General features: G+C 34.3%; 1 protein-coding gene across 2 annotated transcripts; it reads right to left on the bottom strand.

Annotated features, from left to right (window-relative positions):
• Positions 1-902: 902 nt before the first annotated feature.
• On the bottom strand, positions 903-16,452 carry LOC110095426 (calcium and calcium/calmodulin-dependent serine/threonine-protein kinase). 2 transcript variants are annotated; one of them, XM_020820966.2, is made up of 8 exons: positions 16,145-16,452; positions 15,177-15,959; positions 15,009-15,063; positions 3,070-3,180; positions 2,727-2,959; positions 2,115-2,322; positions 1,384-1,443; positions 903-1,316 (listed from the first exon to the last, which is right to left on the bottom strand). In XM_020820966.2, exons 2-8 carry the CDS (start codon positions 15,875-15,877, stop codon positions 1,140-1,142), a joined length of 1,545 nt encoding a protein of 514 aa, XP_020676625.1. In that variant the 5' UTR covers positions 15,878-15,959; positions 16,145-16,452; the 3' UTR covers positions 903-1,139. The 2 variants fall into 2 exon arrangements, with proteins under 2 accessions (XP_020676625.1, XP_020676624.1); XM_020820965.2 differs by having other exon boundaries at positions 15,177-15,966; positions 16,145-16,451.
• Between the last annotated feature and the right edge of the window lie 6,373 nt (positions 16,453-22,825).

Below are 22,825 nucleotides of genomic sequence, written 5' to 3'. Positions count from 1 at the left end.
CATTAAGGTCACAACATCTTTAATGTGAAAAATCACATTAAAGCTGGAGTTCAATTGAAAAGATTAATTATTTTATAAACTATAAGTACAAGAGTGACTCCCCTCTAAACAGATTTAAGCAATTAAATATAGATGAAGTTAGAATAATAAAAAAAGCAACACATAATACACCATTGTTGGACCTCCCGCATGTTGACAACATGGTCGATACTTGGATAGTGCAAATATCAATATGTCCAAGTAGCATCAACAAAGATTGCATGCATTACTTGTTGCAATCTTAAACATTTACATGTCTTCATATTGAGGAGTTGTGTTCGATGTTGTTATTATTGTTGTAATATTTAAATTGCGACAAGTAACTTAGTCGCTAGTTGTGTCTAGCGAAATGTCCAGCATTGCTATTATAGCAATAGGATGACAAGAGCTAAGCATTGTGTAAACCTTAGGTTATGATGGATTATGCGATTACTATCATCATAGAAACACATTCGATATTTCTATAATGATAGTTGGATAGTCATCAATGATGAGCATCAATATATATTAGGAATTTCTCTAATGTTATTTCCATCTGAATGAAAATACCTATCAATTGACTTAAAATGCATCCTAATTATAGGTTTTTTCAGAGGTATTTTGATCTTTATCTAAAATAATTTTTACATATTAGATCAATGTTTTGAACTTAACATATTATAGGCATGATATTATTATAAGTGCATCTGTTGTGATAGATTGAAGCTTTAATGAATAGATTGATGTGAATAATTTTAAAAATATCCATTATTTTATTGATGAAGACATTGAAAAATAGTTTGGGCAAATCTTTTTGAGCCAAGAATGAAAGCCATTCCTCACAGAGAAAACAAATTATTTGCAGAAACATTACAGGTGTTCTATGAGAAATCCAACCAAATCCCATTTTATATAATAACTAAAGTTCAGCTATAATTCCAATAGATCATTCAAATATTATTGAACATTCATTACAAAGCGAGCTGACACAGTCACATTACCTCTAACTTTTCAGATAGTTATTCGCATGAAACTTCGATGTTTCACTCTAATATTCATGCAATTTAACTACATTAATGGTTAAAAACTGCAAAGAAGAAAGCTTCTGAGGAAAGAGATAACTAGTTAGGGCGCAGTGTGGAGAGGACCACATCTTGCAGGGAGCTATCCCTTTGCATGGCTGCTTTGAACTCCTCGAAGGAGACTTTTCCGTCGCTATTAGCGTCCATTTGATCAAATATATCATCTAGTTTTCCGGGCTCGGTGATGTCGGCCGGAAGGCAATCTTCAGGCAACGCCTGCAGAGTTAGGTAAGTGAGTTTCAGTCTTCCTGATAGGTCATCAAGGTCAAGTAAAAGAACTCACCCTGAGCATTGATGCCAATTCCTCTCTGCTGATACAACCCGATCGATCGGCATCATACATCTATTAATGCATCAAATATAAGGACATTAGTTAAGAAGCAAGTAGGATAAATTTCTTGTAGATCTCTCACATTAAAGATTTTGATGATGGTTTTCAAGAAAAAAATAATTGGATCAATGAAATCTCAAGGTTTTAATAAATTTCAAAAAGGGTTAATTATGCATGTAACACTTAAATTTTGCATATTTATGCAAGTAACATCTAATTACTTTTATTTATAATAATATCATCTAAATCACAAAGAGCATAACAAGTTGGTTATAATATTTCATTGTTAAATAAGTTATCAACTAGCTTGACAAAAGACCAAATTATACTCTCTTCTTGTTAGTGGGCATGAAATCACACACTGACATTTCGGCACTGAGGCTTTGCTGAGGATGAAATCTTAAATAGATTAGTAGAGAGAGACAAAATTGAAAGCTGAATAGCTCTACACTTTTTCAGAAAAAAAAAAAAAAAATGAAAGTCAGAAATATTCAAAACGCAAAATGACTACAAAGACATTTGAAAACTGTTTGAAACATAATGATCCTATTAGTGAAAAAAACAGAGAATGAATCTTTGCATGACCAAATTTGAAGCATCAGGAATACAAGTGAAAATAGAGAACAATGCTTAAATCAAATTTTAAAGAAGAAATGAGCGATGACATGGTAGAATCACAATACCTGAAAGCAAAGCCTTAGTGCATGATCACCACGAGAGTTTCTGAGACTCGACAACCCACACAGGATCTCTCTCATATCAACAGTTCCATCACGGTTATTGTCAAATATATCAAATACACGAGCGGCGAGAGGGATGAGCGATTCCATGTTTATGGCTTTGAGAACTTGCTCAAACTCTTCTAGCGTGGCATTGTCTCCATTTGAACATCTGCATGGGGTAAGATTACAATTAAGAAATGGAAAGAGAATGCGAAGTAATAGTGTATACAAGTGCTTCTGAACCTGTTTGGTGATAAAGAGCGAAAAAAAACTGAAGTCAAGACTAAGGTTTCGTTTGGGACGATTTTTTTATTGCTTTTTAAAGCGGCTTTTTAGACAAAAATTAATTTTTTTGTACTAGAAACCTGCTTTAAGATAAAGCAGCAAAAAAGCAATCCCAAACGAAACTTAAATTAAGATTTTTACGGTACTTAAGAGTAACAATGCATGGAAGCATGCTCATTTTCCAATAAAACTATGACATAAAGTTCAAGCATGATAAATGAGTCTTCCAAATTCTCCTCTACTTAACTTAAAATTAATGATTCAAAGATGATTTACTTTATGACTCACATCCTCTTGAAATGCATGCGAAGATTCTCAAGTTCATCAGGTGTGAGATCATGATAGCCTAGAAGACTCCTCAATTTTTTTGTTCTCAAGAAAACTTTGCTGCTCCATACACTAGCTATTGCAGCTGCACGGAATTTTCTTCTAGCATTGAAACTTTGAAGCCTTGAGACAACTTCAGCGTCAATAAGCTCTTGCTTTGCACAATCTCCAATAACCCAAGGATGCTTCAAAAGCTGTTAGGCAGCAGATTTTCAAATAACATTCTTAAGTTGAAGCGCTAAACCAAAACCACAAAGATTTGCTGACTGTAACGATAATAGAGTTAAGAGAGTGATAATCATACATCGTCGGCAGTTGGTCTCCGATGAGGTTCGACAGCTAAAAGGCTGGAAATCAAATCCTTGGCTGAAGAAGTTATGGTCTTCCAAGTGTGCTCTTCAAAGGTGAAGTCACCCTACAATGTCACATCATCAAAATTTAATAGATGGTCGAACAATACGGTAATTGGTAGAAATATTTTTTGAAAGGTTTCTAGTACTCAAAGGAAAAGCGAGGAAGGATGAAGTAGTTTAGCAAGCTGATACATGCTTTTGTAAATCTTGAATTTTATAACCTTACAAGGCCAAGATTTCAAGCGCTCCGAAAGTTGTTAATTGGCCAAAAAAACATGCGACGGACAACAATCAAGAATAGGCAAGCAACTCAACTTACAAGGAGCTCGGGCTTATGCATAAAGAAGTTCATCAAATAACTTAATCTAATCACTTTTTCTGGTCCTTATTGAGAAAAAGAGAGAACAACTATTTCAATGAAAGTTATATCAAACTGCTTCTCGTCATGAACCAAGCACTTCACAACATTTACTCACAAATTGTCCATGAGATAACTTCAAAGACTTCCTCCTTGTAAGTAGGAGACTACTTAACTTAAAGCATCTTATGATTACAACCCATCCAAACTTAGCAATATCTCATATTAAGTATTAAAATTGGTTAGATAGTACTCCTGCAGTAAAACTTAGAATAGGATGGAAAAAGCTATGCCTAAATATAACAATGATATCAAAAAATAGGGAACAAAACACAACAAGAAACATGCAGATTTACATGAAAAGTCCTAGAACAAAAAAAAACATAAGTAGAGGAAAAATAATTCACTGTCAAAAAATGGTACCAGAGAACAATGGCAGCTGACATACAATATAATTACATAACTCTAAATAAAGGTCCACACCGTGATAGGTACCTACTAGCCCAAGCGCAATAAAATTTGGGTACCTAACTTTAACATTATATAACTTCATTAATTCCACCATAACTCAAAAATATTATGTGTTTCATTTCTCTAGCGGTGTAGATGAATTGAGCATGAAAGAAGCTATAGCCTCGTTAATTTCAGCTCATTTGCTACAACAATGTCAAGCCTTTATCCCACTACATGTTGTCTGCTACATAAATTTTGTTCTTCATTATGTCTTATTACCACTCAAATTCTCATTTAAATCTAGTAAAAAAAAAAGTCATTTCTAATACTTTCTAACCAAGTATTTATAGGTATACTTCTGCCTTTCTTAACATAGGTCAAATCTAATACATCTGCTCTCTTATTCGGGTGATCATCTGAAGGTCAACGTTTTATGTTAACAAACCATTAAAATATGACTCTCTCTAATCTTATATTCCACTAAAGCTACTCCAACCTTTTTAGCTCATTTGACAGCAAGCCAAAAAATAATATGAGCGTGTTGCATGTCGGAACATTCCTGGTGGTAGAGAGATTGAGATTTTAACGTTTTAACATTATACAAAGACCCATCACACACACAAATAAGATAAAAAATACAAGAATTGTAAGAGAAATCATAATTTTTATGTGGTAAACCTAGGAAAGAGAAAACCCACGAGCCCGACCCAATTAAAATAATTCCACTATAATTTGTTATTAATTAAAAATGATGTCCTTCCTCGAGGGAAGGCATTCATACAAAATATTTAACTTGGTTTAAGTTTGAAAATCCCTATGGAAGAAATCCAACATAATTCCTAGTGATGAAGTTGAGAGTCAGAGTTGATGTTGGATGTATGTTGGCTTGATGAGTGATTGTAGGTGATGAAGTCATTATGCATCAAAGTACCTAGGTGATAATGATTAAAATATTATAAGTTAGAGAATCGTAGTCAAGTGATGGACATCAGAGGATTATAGTCGAGTAGCGGTGATCGAAAGGATTGAAATCAAGCGAAGGAAGTCTGAAGGACCATAGTCGGGATAGAAAGATCAAAGAACTGTAGTTAGGGCGACAATGGTCAAAAGACTGTAGTCAGGCCATGGTGGTTGGAGGACTGAAGTCAACTGAAAGTGGTTGGAGGATTATAGTTGGCAATCGACGGTGGTTGGGCAATCATAGTTGTTGAGTCTAGTAATTAGGTTGTTAAGCCTAAGTGAATGTCCCAAGGCTACCAAGAGGGGGGTGAATTGGTAGTTTAGAAAATAAAGTTAAAATTTAAGACCCCTTTTTGAAAATTATTGAACCGAAATAAAATCTCTTTTAAATTTTGTAGAAAAAGGTTTTTCAATCACAGAGTTTTTAAAACTGAAATAGAAAGTGCGGAAACAAAAAAAAAGTAAAGTAAATGACACCAGATTTATAGTGGTTCGGTCTATAACCAGACCTACATCCACTCCCCAGAGGCACCCTCTGAGTATTGCACTAATACCAATAGTGACTCTCCTTTTGCACCCACAGCAAGGCGGAGAAACCTTTACAACACACTCTTTTCACCACTCCCCGGTGCGGCAGAGAACCGTCCATCCTTTTACACAAAACCCAGTGTTGGCAGAGAACCGTCGTCCTTTCACACAAAACCCAGTGTTGGCAGAGAACCGTCGTCCTTTCACACAAAACCCAGTGTTGGCAGAGAACCGTCGTCCTTTCACACCCTCCAAGTGTAGGCAGAGAACCTTCATCCTTTCACACTCTCCTAGTGTGGGCAGAGAACCCTTCGGCTGTTCACACTCTCCAAGTGTGGGCAGAGAACCCTTCGGCTGTTCACACTCTCCAAGTGTCGGCAGAGAACCGGATCTCCTTGACAGATCTTCTCACAAGAATCTAGAAGGAAGAAGGAAAAGAGTGAAGTAATCCCAATTCACAAGTAGAGACTCTTACCTTTAAAATCTAAGTGAAGCCTTCTCGCTCCAGTGGTAGGAATCCTCCCTTGAATGCTCTCTTCAACTCTCTCCTTGGCTATTATCTCAAGAGGAACAAAGATCAAATGAAAAAAAGATTGGGTGGCAGTCTAATTTGGACTATTTATATAAAAGACAAGTGAAACCGCCCAAAAACTGCAAATTTTCAATTCTGTACGCAGTGGATCGTCCTGTACGATCATGGATCGTCCTGTACGATTTTACTTAAACGATCTGAAACGACCCAATTTGTATATGTGTACGAACTGACTTCGTACAGCTGATCGTCCTGTACGAACATGGTTCGTCCAGTACGAACGGTTATTACAAGGTCGGTTCTAGAAACTGCTGAAAACTGTTCTAAGTCGGTTTATCGTTTGAACGAAAATGTGATCATCTGGACGAAAATTTTCCATAGAACCGATCGTCCTGGACGATTATTTATTTCGTCTGGACGAAAATTTTCCAGAGAACTAATCGCCTCGGACGATAATTTGTTTTCGTCTGAACGAAAAATTTCCAGAGAACTGATCGTCCTGTACGATATTTATTTTCGTCTGGACGAAAATTTTCCAGAGCACTGGTCGCCTCGTACGATGGTAAAATTCGTCTGGACAAAAATTTTGCAGTGAACCCATCGCCTGGGACGATGATAAATTTCGTCCTGGACGAATAGGACTTAGAAAAATTTTTCAAAGCAAGTTCCTATTCGTTCCAAGTGCTCTATAGGAGATAACTGACAGATCGTCCAGTACGATAAATATCGTCCTGTACGATCAGTATAGAATTTCAAGATCTCCTTATTTGTGTGTGTGAGATTTTATTCACTCAATTACAATCACTCCCTTTCAAAATTAATTCAAAGAAAAGACAAACATCAATTAAACAAAATATCTCATGTTGAATTTGAATTGAAGTTTTCGTAGTCTGGAGTCTGATTTTCCTGAAATGTTAGTACACACAAGAGCAAGTGCAAATCTTCTGAAATTGTTAGGAGATAACTATACATTTGAACAATAATGTTTGGAATCATCAAAACTACATAAGTTGCATAAATATAACTCATTCAAATAGCAACTATTCAAACAATAAGAAGGAACGTAGTCGACAGGCGACGGAGGTCGGAAGGATCGTTGTCTAGCGATAGAGGCTAAAAAGATCATAGTAGGTGGGAGATGGAGAATAGAAGGACCTCTGACCGACAGAAGTCCAACATCGGGCAGAAATCTGATGCAGGCAGAAGTCTTGTATCGGGTAGAAGTCTGACGAAAGTTTGGTGACTGGTAAAAGTCTAATGAGGGTAAACGTCTGGCGTCAGGTAGAAGTCTGGCAACGGACAGATGTCCAGTGCCAAATAGAAGTCCGACGACTGGTAAAAGTCCAGAGACGGGTGGAAGTCCGACTTCAGGTCGAAGTCCAACAATGGAAAAAACTCTGGCGACGGGCAGAAATTCGATGTCGGGTACAAGTACAAAAATGGACAAAAATCTGACGATGGGTGAAAGTTTTGTGTCGGGTAGAAGTCCGACAAAAGTGCTGCGTTGGGCAGATATCTGGAGACGGGCAAAAGTTTTTCATCAAGTAGAATTCTAATGAAAGTTCAGCGACGGGTAGAAGTTCAGAGATGATTTGATGTCCGGTGATGGGCGGATGTCCAGCGTTAGGTCAAAATCCAACGACAAGTTGAAGTCCGTCGTTTGGTGGAATTCCGGTGATGGATAAAAGTCTAGTGACTGGTGAAAGTTCGTCGTCGAGTAGAAATATGGCGACGGATGGAAGTTTGACTTTAGGTAAAAATCTAGCGACCGACCAAAGACTGGAGTTAGTTGGTGGCTGGGAGAAAATCCGGCGTCAGTTGGTGGTCAGGAAAAAAATTGACTTTCATCAGTAGATGGGTGAAAGTTTAGTGTCAGTAGATGGCCAGGTTGAAGTCTAGTGGTGATCGAGGAGGAGTCTGGTGGAAATAAGACTCTTCCTTCTCTTCCCTCTCTTCTTGCTTGGGTCCCTTCTTTCCTCCCCCTTGCTTGGGTCCCCTTCTCATGAGAAATAAAGTGTTGATTTATAGTTTTCTGGGAGTGGCATGACCAGTAAATAGGAGGAAAATCAATTGTAAATTGGGAGTTATTTGAATAGACAGCCGATGTTGAATCCCTCTTTCATGGACCGTTTACCAGACATTTGACTGTCTTAATGATATCAGAGTTTGATAATCTTGGGATCATTAGATTAGTTTGTTGAGCTGCTCGATTCGACTATAACCATGTCATGTTTAAAAAATGTTTAGTAATCCAAATTATGGATTGAACCTTCCAAATGTGCTTCAAGTTCTTGATTTGGACTCATTTGAGCTCTGATTGAATCAAATTTGGTGTCGTCGGGTTCGTATTTTTGAGACGTTCAGTTCAACTATAGGTTTGTTGAAATCGGAGTTCAAATAGTCTCCAAATTAACATACCAAAATCTGAAAAAATTTTACAAAGCGGTGAAATGGATCGAAGATCAAAATGAAAACTTTTTCTTTCTTCTTTCCTCTTTCCTCCTTCCCTTCTCCCTTCCATAGTAAGTTGGAGTTGGTGGGTGAGGATACATGAGTGATTGGAGTAAAATGGATTTTAATATGTATAAAAATTTATTTTAGTGCATACCATTGTAACGCCAGCATCGCAGTGTTGTATACTAAATTTAAAATTACTATATAATAGAGCCTTCAATATCGTGGTGGAAACTTTTGGCACTGTTGTGCTTACAAGCCAGTGCTGCCACATACACAAGCTCAACACCACAGCGCTCAGTTCAAACTAAAATTTAGATTTCCCATTTTAAATTTATTTAAAATTTTAGGTTGTTACAATTTACCCACCATAAAAAAATATCATCCTCAATATTTTCTATAAGAATTCATGCATAAAGACAGTATATAATAAATTCATTCAAAAAAAATCCATATCAAAATATAATTAAAGCGGATTGAAGGATTTACATCAACCTAGAAATAGCTTTCTTATATAGTCACGCATTTCATTCAATCACATGTCATTCACTTATGAATGCTATGTCAATCAATCATTCAAAATAAATTTCTTACCAGTCAAACTCTCTGGTTTTAGTCTGTCTTCCTAATACTGCAAGTTATGCACTCATGACATCACTAGAGTAGGTACTGTTGGTGCATTAGGACCCATTTTATTTTGTCCTGGACGAATAGGACTTAGAAAAATTTTTCGAGCAAGTTCCTATTCGTTCCATATGCTCTATAGGAGATAACTGTCTGATCGTCCAGTACGAACTGGAAATCGTCCTGTACGATCAGTATAAATTTTATATGATCTCCTTATGTGTGTGTATGTTTTTATTCACTCAAAATACAATCACTCCCTTTCAATTTGATTTCTAAGAAAAGTGCAAGCTTCAAATTATACAAAAATATCGCATGCTGATTTTAATTTGAAGTCTTTGTAGTCTGGATTTCGTTTTTCCTGAAATGTCAGTACACACAAGAGCAAATACAATTCTTCTAAAAAATGTTAGGAGATAACTACACATTTGAACAATAATGTTTGGAATTATCAAAACTTCATAAGTTGCAAAAATGTAAAGCATGCAAATAGCAACTATCTTAACAATAGTTAGCAGTTGATGAAGGTCACAAGAATCGTAGTCGTCATATGATAGTGGTCAAAAGTACCATAGCCGATAGGAGACAAAGGTCAAAATGAATATAATTGACAAAGGTCAGAATGAATATAATTGACAAACGATGGAGGTCAGAGGATAATAAGTAAGAGACTGTAGTCGAAAGGACCATAGTTAGCAGGCGATAGAAGCCGGAAGGATTGTCCTTAGACGATGGTGGTCGGTGAATCATGTGGGCTCCAAAAATTCATGCCCTAGACACTCCCCCCTTTTTGTTGGTGATGAGAGTTAAGTTTAACTTCCAGGGTAAATTTTTCGAAGACAAATTGAATTTTAGATAAGACACTACTTAGAAATTTCACCCTCATTTCACGATGACTTTATGATCTGAGTCAGATTTCCTATAGACGTAAGCCCCTATAGCTGATACCCTTCCTGATAATGAAAGAGCACTTTCAATTAAGACTAACCATTAGAGAGGCACTGAGTACCCAGCGTATAGTTGCAGTAGCTTTAAGGTTTTAAAATTGGATTTAAGATTTTTTTTTTTTAAGATTTGAAATTTATCACCGTACAAATAAAGAGGGTGATGAGGGAATGATTATGGGCTCCACAAAGATCCCATGGTTCTATCATACCGGGATGTCATAGTTTCTAGTCTACTTAGTCAGAGGAGGAAGCCGAGCCAATTTGACCATGGGTTGCGTCGTCTAAGGATACCTTATACACTTGGAGTAAATGTTTGCCTAAAATGATAGATTTGAGTCCACCTTAGCTAACATAGGGCTTTGCGCCTTATCGATTTATATCAATTATATTTTATTTATTTATTACTCAAAGATTTAGAGCCATTAGTGAATATATGGACTCTGGCTGTGACTGTAATTTAGTGGTATCATTTTACGGTAAAATCACCCGATTAGAGGGCTCCGGTCATAACCGTTTACCTGTAGTGTTATTTGGTGGCGAAACCACCGATGAGAGAACAAGTGTGACATCCTTATTGGAAGGAGATGATTTGAGAATGAATTTTAGTGATATTCTAGACTAGACATTCGCTCTTTGTGAGCTAAAATAATTTTATCTTGAATATTTTAAGTTTTGGTTATTCTTAAGTTTTGAACTTTTATTAAAACTAGAGCCTCTTAATGATTAATTTTGAGATTTGAGGGCATTTAAATGATAGAGACCCCTTCGATTGAGATTAACTTTCAACACAGTCATCATCGAGGTTTGTAAGTAATTTCCTTTCATTATTTAAACTTTGTCGACTATTTTTTCTTGCAAATAAAGGATTGGTTTGGCTTCTTAGAGTTATCCTATAAATATCAAAACAAAGAGTTTGTATTTGAATAAATGAATCTTCTTTGTAAGAGACCTTAAAGGTCTAATGTGAACATATAAAATTACATATTCTAGTGAATCCAACGAGTGTTAGCTCCGAGAATTTATATTTTTAATTAGTGAACCTTTTTTATAAGAGGCCTTAAAGGCTTAATGTGAGCATATAAAACTAAATAGTCGAGTTAATTCAAAGAGCATCAGTTCAAAGAATTTATGTTTTAATGAGTGAATCTTTCTTATAAGCAAGTTTTTAAAACAGGACCAAACTGGTTGGTTTAATCAAACCCGATCGGCCAAATCAACTGGAACTCAGTCAGCTAGCCGGTTTAATTCCCTAGAAAAACTGGTTTTGCACGGAACCGGGAATAACTGGCTCAATCTAACGATTCGACCGCTGAACCAAAAAATTAGTGTTGGTTTATAAAAACTAGGGTGTTCAAAAAGCGATGGATTTCAGCCGTTGATTTTAAATCCAATGATCCAAAACTCCAAATTGAACTTAAAAATTACAATGACACCTATTTTACTACTTCAACTTCCCTCCCAATCTCATGAGCCATCCCCGTCTTGTTCCTCTTCCCTTTCCCAAACTCAAAGCTTTACCACTAGCTCGTCCTCTCCGACGAAGGCTTCTCACCACAGCAAGCACTCATTGTCTCCATCAATGCACCCTTCTTTTCTCTTCTACAACATTGGTTTTCTCACGTGAATGCAAGATTTCTTCCCAAAAATATTTAAATTTCTTGATATATTAACTTGAGCTTTTGAAAAATCTTACAACTGAAGTTAAAAAAAAAAAAAAACTTGAGCTTTTGAGTTTCCAAAATATTTATGAAATGTTCATTACATTTTATAGGGCAATTCATTTTTTTGTATGGTTGTTTGCAAAAGTTTTGTGAAACCCTAATTTTAGTTTTTTTTTTTTAATAATGAATCGATTACTTGCTTGTTGATTCTTAGGATGATTCCAGCTTGATATTTTTCATTTTATGATCCTTTTTAAGAATTTTTATTTTTTTATCGCGATATTTTTCTCCAACAACAGTTAAGACTTATGATGGTTTAATTATTTGTTTTTTTTTAAATCTCAAGAAACAGCGATATATTTCTTTAAACTTATATTCTAAAAAAATAGGTAAGAATAAATATAGATTTTATAAGTTAGTTATTAGATTAGGAAGTCCTTGTTAATGTAGTTTTAAATTAATAATAAGGGTTTATTAGGTATTTAGGTTATTTTTTAATTTTTTTTATTTGTGAGTTAGTATTTTTTAAAAAATTTAATTAATTTAAATGAAATTGGGATTAATTTAAAATTATAGACAAAATTTTATCATGCCTCGAGTTGGTCGCCAAATTGCCTTCATTCACACATGTCAATGCTGCCTTGATTTACGTGCATGAAATTTTAATTTTTCACTGATCAACAACTCTATACAATATTGGTGTCGATTTAAACTATTTCAGTTGCTCCAAATGCCCCGACCCTATCCATTTCACAAATAGAGGCTATTTTGATGATTTAGGTTTTTGGTTGAAGTGCGTCAGGCATGTTTTATGCAACGTCGTGCTCTTTCTCTTTTGAAACTCATCGTGCACGATCGATTCAATCTTGACACTAGATTGAGGTCAATAAATGATAGTAAAGCAATGAAGGTCGGAGGACTGTAGTCGGACAACGGAGGTTAGAGGACTATAGTGGGGTGACGTTGGTTAGAGAATGGTGATGCAACGATGGCAATCAGGCGATATTTTGATGGTAGAACTTGGGTGGTGTCTCAACAGTAGCATTAGATAGTGTTTCAATGGTAACGGTCGGGCAATGGCCTAACAGTGGCATTGGGCAATTGTCCAACAATGACAATTGGGCATTGGCCCGATGGCACTGATCAATTATTGGTCTGACGCTAATGGTCGAACAATGGTCCAACGGTGGTGCTCAGGTGATGGTATATAGAAACATAGAGCTCCATTGAATCTCAAGCCAAAACTATGTTCCAAGTCCCCCCTCCATATAGAGAATGGAAACCTATTTATAGATTTTTGTGAGTGGCATACTTGTGAATATGATGAAAATCTGGAACATTCCATTAGATGACCCGTATTAATTCTCTTAATCATAAAGTATTCATTCATCATTTAAGTGCCTTAATATTGTTGAAATTGAGTAATCTTAGACTCGTTAGATTCGACTCATTGAGACACTTGATTGGATTATAAGCATGCCAAATTTGGAGATCATTTGGTTATCCAATTAATGCCTTAAAATTTTTAATTATGCTTCAGGCCCTTGATTTGGACTCATTCATACTCGGATTGGGTTACTTTTGGTATCATTGCATTCATCAAATCGATCGAGACGTTCAGTTCAATTATAAGTTTGCTGAAATCTGAATTTGGATTGTCATGAATTTAACTTTAAATATTTTAAATATACATTGAGATTCACAACGTATTAAAACATAAGTTCTAAAGAGTGCATTGTTCCAGCTCAGGCTGTTTGCTACAAAGTAAAATACAAGCTGAATGAAAAAAAAAATTTCAGCAATCTAGACTGTTTGTGGAAGACAAATTAAAAAAATAAGAGAGTAAGCGAGGAAATGACATGCAATGTAGTAGTTTGGAGAGGATAGAAAGAATTCAGGTCACAGGCTATGATCTTAAAGGTACTTTCGATTGTTTGATCATCATATAGTGACTGAGGATTTATGATTAAAAAAAGAGTAAATTGAGATAATTTCATTCGGTTAAGACAGGCCAATGCCCTACTCAAAACAATAAGATAAGAGAGTGAGGGTTTCTACACATAAGGAGTGTGCATAGGTGTGCGGTATGAAGATGTTGCCAAGTTAAGCATACTTTAGTTAGCTCCTCTTCAGGTTAACCTTGACTTACAAGCTCAACAAAATACCCAAACTTGAGCCATTTGTTGGGCTGAAAATGAGTTGTCTGCAAACAATCCAGATTGAAAGCCTTACTTCTTCCCAATCAAAGCACTTCTCAGAACCAGATTCCCAACAGAAAAGCATGTCATATGTCATTGGAAAGGCCTAGACATCATTGAAAGTTCCGCAGCAAAAATCCTCAACTAATCCAGTCTCTACTACATCTACTTTACCAAACCAGTATACAATCTTGCAGAACACTGCAGTGGGTCATTCATGTATTAGGTATTGTCTGAGCATGTCAACATTAATAAAACAAAAGTTTCATTTTGAATTTAAAAAGCAAATCCAAAAAGAACATGATTGTCTGTTTTAGGAGCAACACAGTGAGATGCATAGAACTCATGCAGTGAGTAGGTAGACTTGGTTTAGAGTACCGAGTTTAAAATTAAATTCCAAATTGGGAATAACAAAATCTGAAGAATGATACAAACTCAAAGTGAAACGCATCTCAATTGAATCTGAATCATTCCTAGTATAGCAACTACATATCCGAAAGACTTCCATATCAATTAAGAATATAAGGCAAATTAAGAGAGCGTAGCTGATATGATCTAGGCCTAGTATTGCACTCTGGCACACAAAAATTATCAGCATTACTTATTGTCATAAACTGCTAAACCTAACATACAAATCTATTGTGTAACGCCTCTTTCCATGGGAAAATTATTATGTGCGGCGTCCGGATTCGTTCGGAGGCAAATCCAAACGCGCCATGTCACCTGGGGCCCGGTGCATCCGGGTGACGTGGCGCGTCCGAATTCGCCTTCGGACAGTCCGGACACCGCACGTAATAATCTCTTCTCCTTTCCATGACACCGCATGATTTTCATGTCATTAGCAAGTCGGCACAATTGTACACAATTGCATGTGGACAATGAAGAGCGTCCAATCAACAACATTCGCCTTCATCAAAACTCTTCCTTCTTTATGCAGATAGATCAACACTAGATTCTAACATGGGAAATAAACATTTTCAATTCCTAAACACCCTGTTGTAGTTCTATGAAATGTGTTTGTATTAATTTAAACTTTGATATGTTGCTAAAATCTGTAACTAGTATCAAAAGTAGTCTTTTAAAATGAGTTGGGAAGATAAGAAGGATAAGGAAGGATGAAACTCTCATTTTTTATATTACTATCAATCCTAGCAATTAAAAAATAGACAGCTTACCGCTAATATCCTCTGTTGCTTATCTTTATTAGAAGTAGCATGAAAAGGTGGGCACCTGCAATGATAGAAAAATTCAACAATCAAGAAACAATTGGGGAAGACACCAAGGAGAAAAAAAAACTTTGCAGTTTCTCAATCATGAACTTAAACACAGTACCAAAAGCATACCCGGAAAGTAGAATATACAATATCACACCCAGTGACCACATATCACTAGCTGCAGACACTTGTTGCCGAGACAGAGCTTCAGGAGAGACATAATCTATCGAGCCAAAAAGCGCTACAATTGGATCAGTAAAATCCTCCACAGAACTCAAACCAAAGTCCATTATCTTCAGAGAAGAACGCTCACTGCTGTTTAAGAACAGACAGTTCTCAGGCTTCAAATCACGATGAACTATCTTGGCTTTATGAAGAGCCCCTAAGCCGCAAGCTATCTGGCGCACTACTTCAGCTGCCTCAACTTCTGAATAGCGTGAATGAGTAATTATTCTGTCAAAAAGCTCTCCACCAGAGCAAAGCTCCAGTACAAGGTGAACTCCATACATGTCTTCATAAACATCATAGAGGTGGATGACATTAGGATGAGGAGAAACATCTTCCACAATCCGTCTCATCACCAGAATCTCATTAGTCAGCAAAGCATCTGAAATGGATACCTGCTTCAATGTTGGAGGTTTCTGCCCGGCTTGACCTCGATTCATTCCTTGGGGTATGAACCCTAACCTTTTGAGTGTCTTTATGGCAACATGCCTCATACTTCCATTAGCCTTGCCTACCCCTCTTCGTACAACAGAGAAACCACCTCTACCAAGAACATCAAGTACCTCATAATCATCAGTGAGCTTTCTATTCTCCAGGCTCGACATTGGATCAAGTGATTGGAAGTTAATCTTTAAGAGGGAGCCGAGAAAGCTTCCAATCCGATTTTGTTTTTTTTAATCACCGCGACTGTACCCTTTAAATAATGAAGAATTGGTCATTCACCGACTTTAAAACCAAAGATAACTGGAAACTAATTGACCAACGAATTGAAAAGGTCGAGATAAATCTTTTAAAAACAATCAATGATAACAGCTCGAAATTGAAAGTGAGGGAGAGAGAGAGAGAGAGGAAGAGATGTACGTGATGAATACCTGAAAATCAGCTAGGGTTATGAGCCAAGGAGTCAAGAAACATTCATCAGTTAACAAAATCTGAAATTAAGGCGAGTCAACAGCAATTCTGATCTATGGAGACAAAAGTAGTAATCTTTAGAAGAGTTTCTTCAAAACAAAAATGATGTTAGAATTGGGTTTTGAAACTAGATGGTCCCAACGAGGAACTTCCCAAGCAGAGGTTGACCAATGAAGAGTCCCCAGATTAAAAAAAAAAAAGGATTTCTTATATAAAAAGAAACCGTGTGGCGAGAGAGAGAGAGAGAGAGAGAGGTGAAGAGAAGGATTATAAAATATGGACGAAGAGAATAGAGCCAGAGAGAATGACGAACGAGAAGACAAAGACAAACGAGAACAGAGCGGGACCAAAAAGACGCGCGAGGAGCTGAACGATACCGGCCCAACGGTAATTACTTATTATATATAGAAAAAAAATGTTTTTATATTTATCAAATTTAAAAAAAAAATACTTGAGAATATATAATATAGATTTTATTAATATGAGCACATTTAAGATAAAATTAGTATTATATATGGTATTAAATGCCTAAGCACAATAGGTATGAAGCTATTCTAAATTTCTAATATTAATTTCGTTAGGATATTCTAATGCAATTTTTTTCTCAAATAAAAAGAAATTCTAAATTATTTTTTATTTAAATTAATCTTTTTTATTTTGTTTAAAAATTTAAATTTAGTTTTTTTTTTAATACTCAAAATAATTTTTATATAGTTTGAGTGTTTTTAAAAAAAATTATCACTATGGCTTTCACCATTGTTGACTGTCATCACCTTCTTGGAATATTTAGGTGTGATTCATAAAATAATATCCCGACGTGTTCAAAGCTACTAAAGAATTTGAAGTTCCTTAATGTGCATGAGGCATGAATCAAGTAAGTTGTAGAGGAGTTTCATCACCTGGTTCCAAAAAAAAAATGTTGAATGTGGGATTTAGAGTTCGTTATAACTAGAGCAGTCTAAGGCCTGAGAGATTATTCTATGCAGACGCCGGACATGAGAGAACCGTCCGGTTTTCTCTCTATGTACAATAAAACGCAGTTATTGTAGCACCTGCACTTTTACTGTAGACAGATAGAAAATCGGACGGTTCTCTGTATCCGATGTCCGCACAGAAAAAAAGTCCTAAGGCCTTATGTGAATGACATGTCAGCAATCCATAGGAAGGGTTTTTACCTATATAAAGTCCTAAAATATCCCTATATGACTAAGGCCTGGGAGAGCATCTTGCTTAAAGCTATTGATCAATAGTGTTCATTAATATATATTTCCTATAAGGCCATCCAATGCAAGATATTATTCTTGTTAAAATTTTAATGAAGCTCTCTAATAAGCCAGCCTTAATGAGGGCAAAGAGGAAAATTGTTTAGGAAAGGTCTCTATCTTATCTAAGTCTCCTAAAGGTTATTAACCACCTGATCAAAGGATAGAAGGTTGTTATCTAATTTTAAATATATATTAATTAAGATACACAGTAATAATTAAAATAATACATCTTAAGATATTATATGGATTTAATATATATAATTTGATTCTATTTTGTTGATATTGATGCACAAATTATAGGTAAAAGATATATAAATCAAATATTTTAATTGTAAATTTAATGTTTAGGTAGTCAATTAAGATAAATAATTGCTAGGTCATGGCCCTAAACATTCATAATAATTAATTTTATTATAATTTAATAATGAATAATTATTTTACTTTGCACATTATTATACTTATAACAAGACTAAAAGAGTTAATTGCTGCACTTTTCAAATAATATTTAAATTTTGCATTTCATTTCTTTCATTTTTTTTAATTTATTGAGAAAATTACAATTTTTTTTTGAAAAAAAGTAGGCTAACTTATCTTAAAGACAAATTATTAGTTTATATGTGTAAGTAGTTGTTGCCATCAAAGTCAATTAGGATATAACATAGGTATAACAGAACATATTATTGATAAATTTTAAATAAAAATATATCTTCCCCTTTTTAAAAAAAAATTTAATTTTAAAAAGGTCCATCTTAAAATCCAGTTATTGTTTTCCTCAAGAATTTGAATAGATAGATCATTAACATTTGATTGGGATTAGAAAATTTAACTTTATATGCTTCATAATACCTGAAATTGGCGAAATATGCCCAATGTTTATGTTCTTAGAGAAAATATTCTAAAATTTATTTCAGACCAATACACCATATTATGCTTACATCCGCACTGTTTGGGAAGAACAACATTAATTTCACACTTCCATACATTCACATTCTTCATTGTTGTCAATGTCTTTTCATTTACAATTTCCTCAATCAATAATGTAACATGATCAAGATAGTAACACTCATTTGAAAAAAAATCAATTTAAGCTTCGTTTGGGATGAATTTCTTACAGCTTCTTAAAGCAGCTTTTAGTACAAAAAAATATTTTTTATACTAAAAAGCTGCTTTAAGAAGCAGAAAAAAAAGCCGTTCCAAATGAAGTCTTAATGGAAACTTCACTAAACATGGGTAAGGTTTTTTTAATTTTTTTGGTATCATGTATCACATGATTTTGGTGAATCTTGTCATTTTGATGGAGCTCGAACATGAACTTAAATAAATGATAGAAGGGATTATTTTGAACCTTGTTTGAACATATGTTTAAATCATATTCAAATGATATGTGAATCATGATTATATATAGTTTGAACATGGTTAAAACAATTGTTCAAATAAAATTTGAATATGGCTCAAAACATATTTAAATATGGTATAAATAAGGTTTGAATTATGTTCAATTAAAACATGTTCATATATATGATTCAAATAATATGATCCTTTGATAGTGAAGTTATATATTAATTTGTTATTTTATAAAGGTGAATTAATTATTAAGGTTCTTATATTATATGGAAGATAATGAAAATAAGACAACTAAGTTGGATGGACATTCTTATACTCATAGAACTTATTTATAAAGTTATAAAGATTAATAAGAATTAATTTATCTAAAATTAGAGGTGATATGCCACTTTGGTGGTGTATAGCCACCCTTTTAGTTCCTCTAGCAGAGTTATTAGCATATTATGATCTTGCTTATTTCTTGAATGAGATATTTATATTCTTTCAATGCTAGTTTCCCACATACATGTCTTTAAAGTAGGGTAGGGGGTATCCATATATTTTTGATATTTCAAAATGCTTTTTTTGCCCCAACATATATGAAAAATCAAAAGAACTCATTAATTTTCTAGTCATAAAGTGGAGTTGTAATATCCTCTGGACACCTTAATATTGAAGCATCCATGGATCCACAATCACTTATAACGAGTATGCCCATAACATTACCTACTTTGCATGTGGTGTCCACATCATCACCTACATCAATGGAATATTGTGGATTAATTGATCTTTTATCATCATCATTTGCACAAAATCTATAATTGAAATATTTTTGGGAGCCAAAGACATGTATGTGAGAAACTAGCATTGAAAACTAATATATATTTTAGGTTAGGAAATTTGAATCAGAACACATTTGTACTTTGGGTGTTCGATGAAAAGACCACCAATAGATTCAACCATAACTTATTAAACAAATGATCAAGGAGAAGCTCTTCATATATGATCCTAATTTGGAGCCAATTATATTTATATCAAATATGAAGAGTGATGATGACATTAACATATCATATGAGAAGGCTTGGCGATGATGTGAGTAAGCTATCACTTATATATATGAGTCCCCTGAACCATCCTTTTAGAAGTTACCATCACAACTCATTATGATAACAAAAATACATCTAGGGATAGTTATTGATCTTCATTTTAATAGTCATAATGTTCCAAGCATATTTACTTCTTTTTGGGTGTTCATATTCAATAATTCAAAAATGCATGTCACCCAATATTAAGTATGAATGCAATAATTTTAAGTACATTTTGGATATACTTTGCTCATGATATTGTAATAAGATGCTAATACTCAAATTTATCTAGTGACATTTGTAGTAGTTGGTTGAGAAAATAATAAATCATATATGTATTTCATGACTAAACTAAGGGAGTCAAATGCATAGAAAAAAATTAGTGTTTTTCTATTATTGACATAACAATATCATTAAAATTTTATCAACCATTTTTCTAAAGGCGCACCATTAGCTTGTACTTATAATATCATAATAAATGTCATGATATGATTGTTGTTATAGAGAATATCACTTGGTTTCCAATATTTAAAGAAGAGTTGTTCTTTAGATGCTTTGATGAAATATGTATCAAATCAAGAATTCAACCATATTTGTATATTTAGAGAATAAGGTTAACTTTGAGTAGTGAGCTTATTCTTTCTCCCATAAAAATCAATGCAACTTGATGATAGTTGATATTTCAGAGAGCTTACAGAATATAACCAAAAGTGCATACTCCTACATAGAGACTAATTTATTGAAGTTTTTGAGAGACATATTGCAAAAATAGTTATTTGACATATGCATCATTGTAGTGAATATAAAAATATTTTAACTAAGAAAATTGATCAAATAGTGAGAAAAATTTGAATATGGCTCAAACTTTGATTATTTAACTCATTAGTCAATTTGAATAATGTGTACTTGATGTTGATGTTAATAGAGATGTTGATTTTCAAGAGAGAACATGCACATGTAAAAAAAATTGATGTGATAGGTCTCCCGTGCAAGCCTGCATTAGCTATAGTTTAGGATTGATATAATTTATGTTCAAAATATCATAGTCAGAAGGCATGATTAGCTAAATCTAGAGAGAATATATATTTAGTTGAAATGAGGACACCTGGGAGGCTCCATATGAAGTAAACAAAGTTGTCATCCTACCTCATTTTGTAAGTTGAAGAGTGGTTTTCCAAGGAGAGAAAATATAAGGCGTTCAAAGGGGGTGAAAGATCTGGTGCAATGTTGTCACAGCTAATGTGGGGTGGAAAGCCATAATTTAGTTACTTATTGTGACACCTTTTGATCTAATGAAATGATCAGATCACTTAAACATATAATTAATTAACTCATCCATTAACCAAAGACAATTAGAGCTACTAAAATCTAAAATACAAAACAAATTAACATGATTCATTGCATCAAAATATAAATAGAATATCTAGCTAACTTTTCAATCATCTATATATCATAAACAATTAGAAACTAGATCGCAAAAAATAATATAGTAGACACTCATATACAAAGGATCATTCCTCAATACTTTCTATTTTGATGGGCCTGTACCCTTTTCTATAATACATAAAGAACGGGATAAGCACAACTAGCTCAATATAGTCCCTCCCTTATCCATCAGAGATATCAATATATAGTTCAAAATATTAAATAATAAGTAAAAGAAGAGGCAAAAACTTAAACAAAATACTAATAATAAATAATTTTTAGAGTTTAGTATACACTTGTATCCATAATCCTTGTTTATAATTTTATTGCCATTTTCATAGAAGTTTTCAATACTTTACATAACACATGTTATTAGAAGATCATTAGCTTTTTAGTTGCACATGACTTGTCCATTTCATCAGAGTTATATAGAGACTCAAAAATTTATAAGATTCGATTTAGAATCTCATTTATGCTTAATTCATTAAAATATTAACATATGCAATGTAATGATTATAATGCACATGTCCTGATACATGTTTATAACTCTACTTCCACTTATGCCTTCCTTTAACCCCTCACACCTGCATATAGCAAGTAGGGCCCAAATCAAAATAAAATCATGTCACATAACCTCCAACACACACTTTCAACAAGTGGTGCAAGAATCCCTCCCACACTTGCACTAGGTAGATGGGGCTAGAACAGAACACATAGGGATCTTATAACATATCAGATAATGCACTTTTTCACAAATTAGAACATCTCCAATGAAATGTTATGCATAATACAAATGCAATGCAACGATATTTAAATTAGAAACTCAATGCAATGCTCAGATAATGCATGAATTACTAGTTAAAAGCTACATTACTTGTAAAACATAATACTCATTGAACTTTGTCCATTCAATTTCTAACTTTAAGGGAACATTCATAAAAGCATTTTAAGACTGTTATATTTTCCAAAAAAAAGTCTTAGTTCAATAATATACTAAAACATTCACATAGGAGAAATCAACTGGTAAAACTTCAATTTTATATAGTCAAAATGCTTATAATAAGAAATACAACAACAAATTAAAAGTTATGTGGTGAAACTTCATAAAACTCAAGAAAAATACATTTTTATTCATAACTTTTCATAAACTTAATGAAATTGAAATTAGATATAGGGGTTTAAAAGTCTATCATGTGCTCTACAATATCCTAAATAAGACAAACAGATAAATCCCAAGTTTTGGTCTCCTAACTCCGTCTCATTCTTTCTCTTCTCCAGCAAAATGGATGGGTGAGGATTTTTCGAGATGGTTTTAGATATTTTAATATTTAAAAACCACTGACTTAACCTAGCGTGACGACACTCAACTTCCTAGTGTCGCTGCACTACTAGAGAATCTTCTAGATTCTCCCATAATATCTCCACCTAAGACTCAGTGTCATGGCGGCTTTCGCAGCGGTGTCACTCGGCGCCACAGCGTACACTCTTTTCCCTCCCCAAACAAAGAACTGGATGTCGCAGCACTGCAAATTCTGACGTCGTA

Source organism: Dendrobium catenatum, unplaced genomic scaffold, assembly GCF_001605985.2.
Source record: "Dendrobium catenatum unplaced genomic scaffold, ASM160598v2 fragScaff_scaffold_1355, whole genome shotgun sequence".
NCBI classification, from domain to species: Eukaryota; Viridiplantae; Streptophyta; class Magnoliopsida; order Asparagales; family Orchidaceae; genus Dendrobium; species Dendrobium catenatum.
The sequence above is the reverse complement of the archived record's forward strand: the minus strand, read 5'-3'. Positions and strand labels throughout refer to the sequence as shown.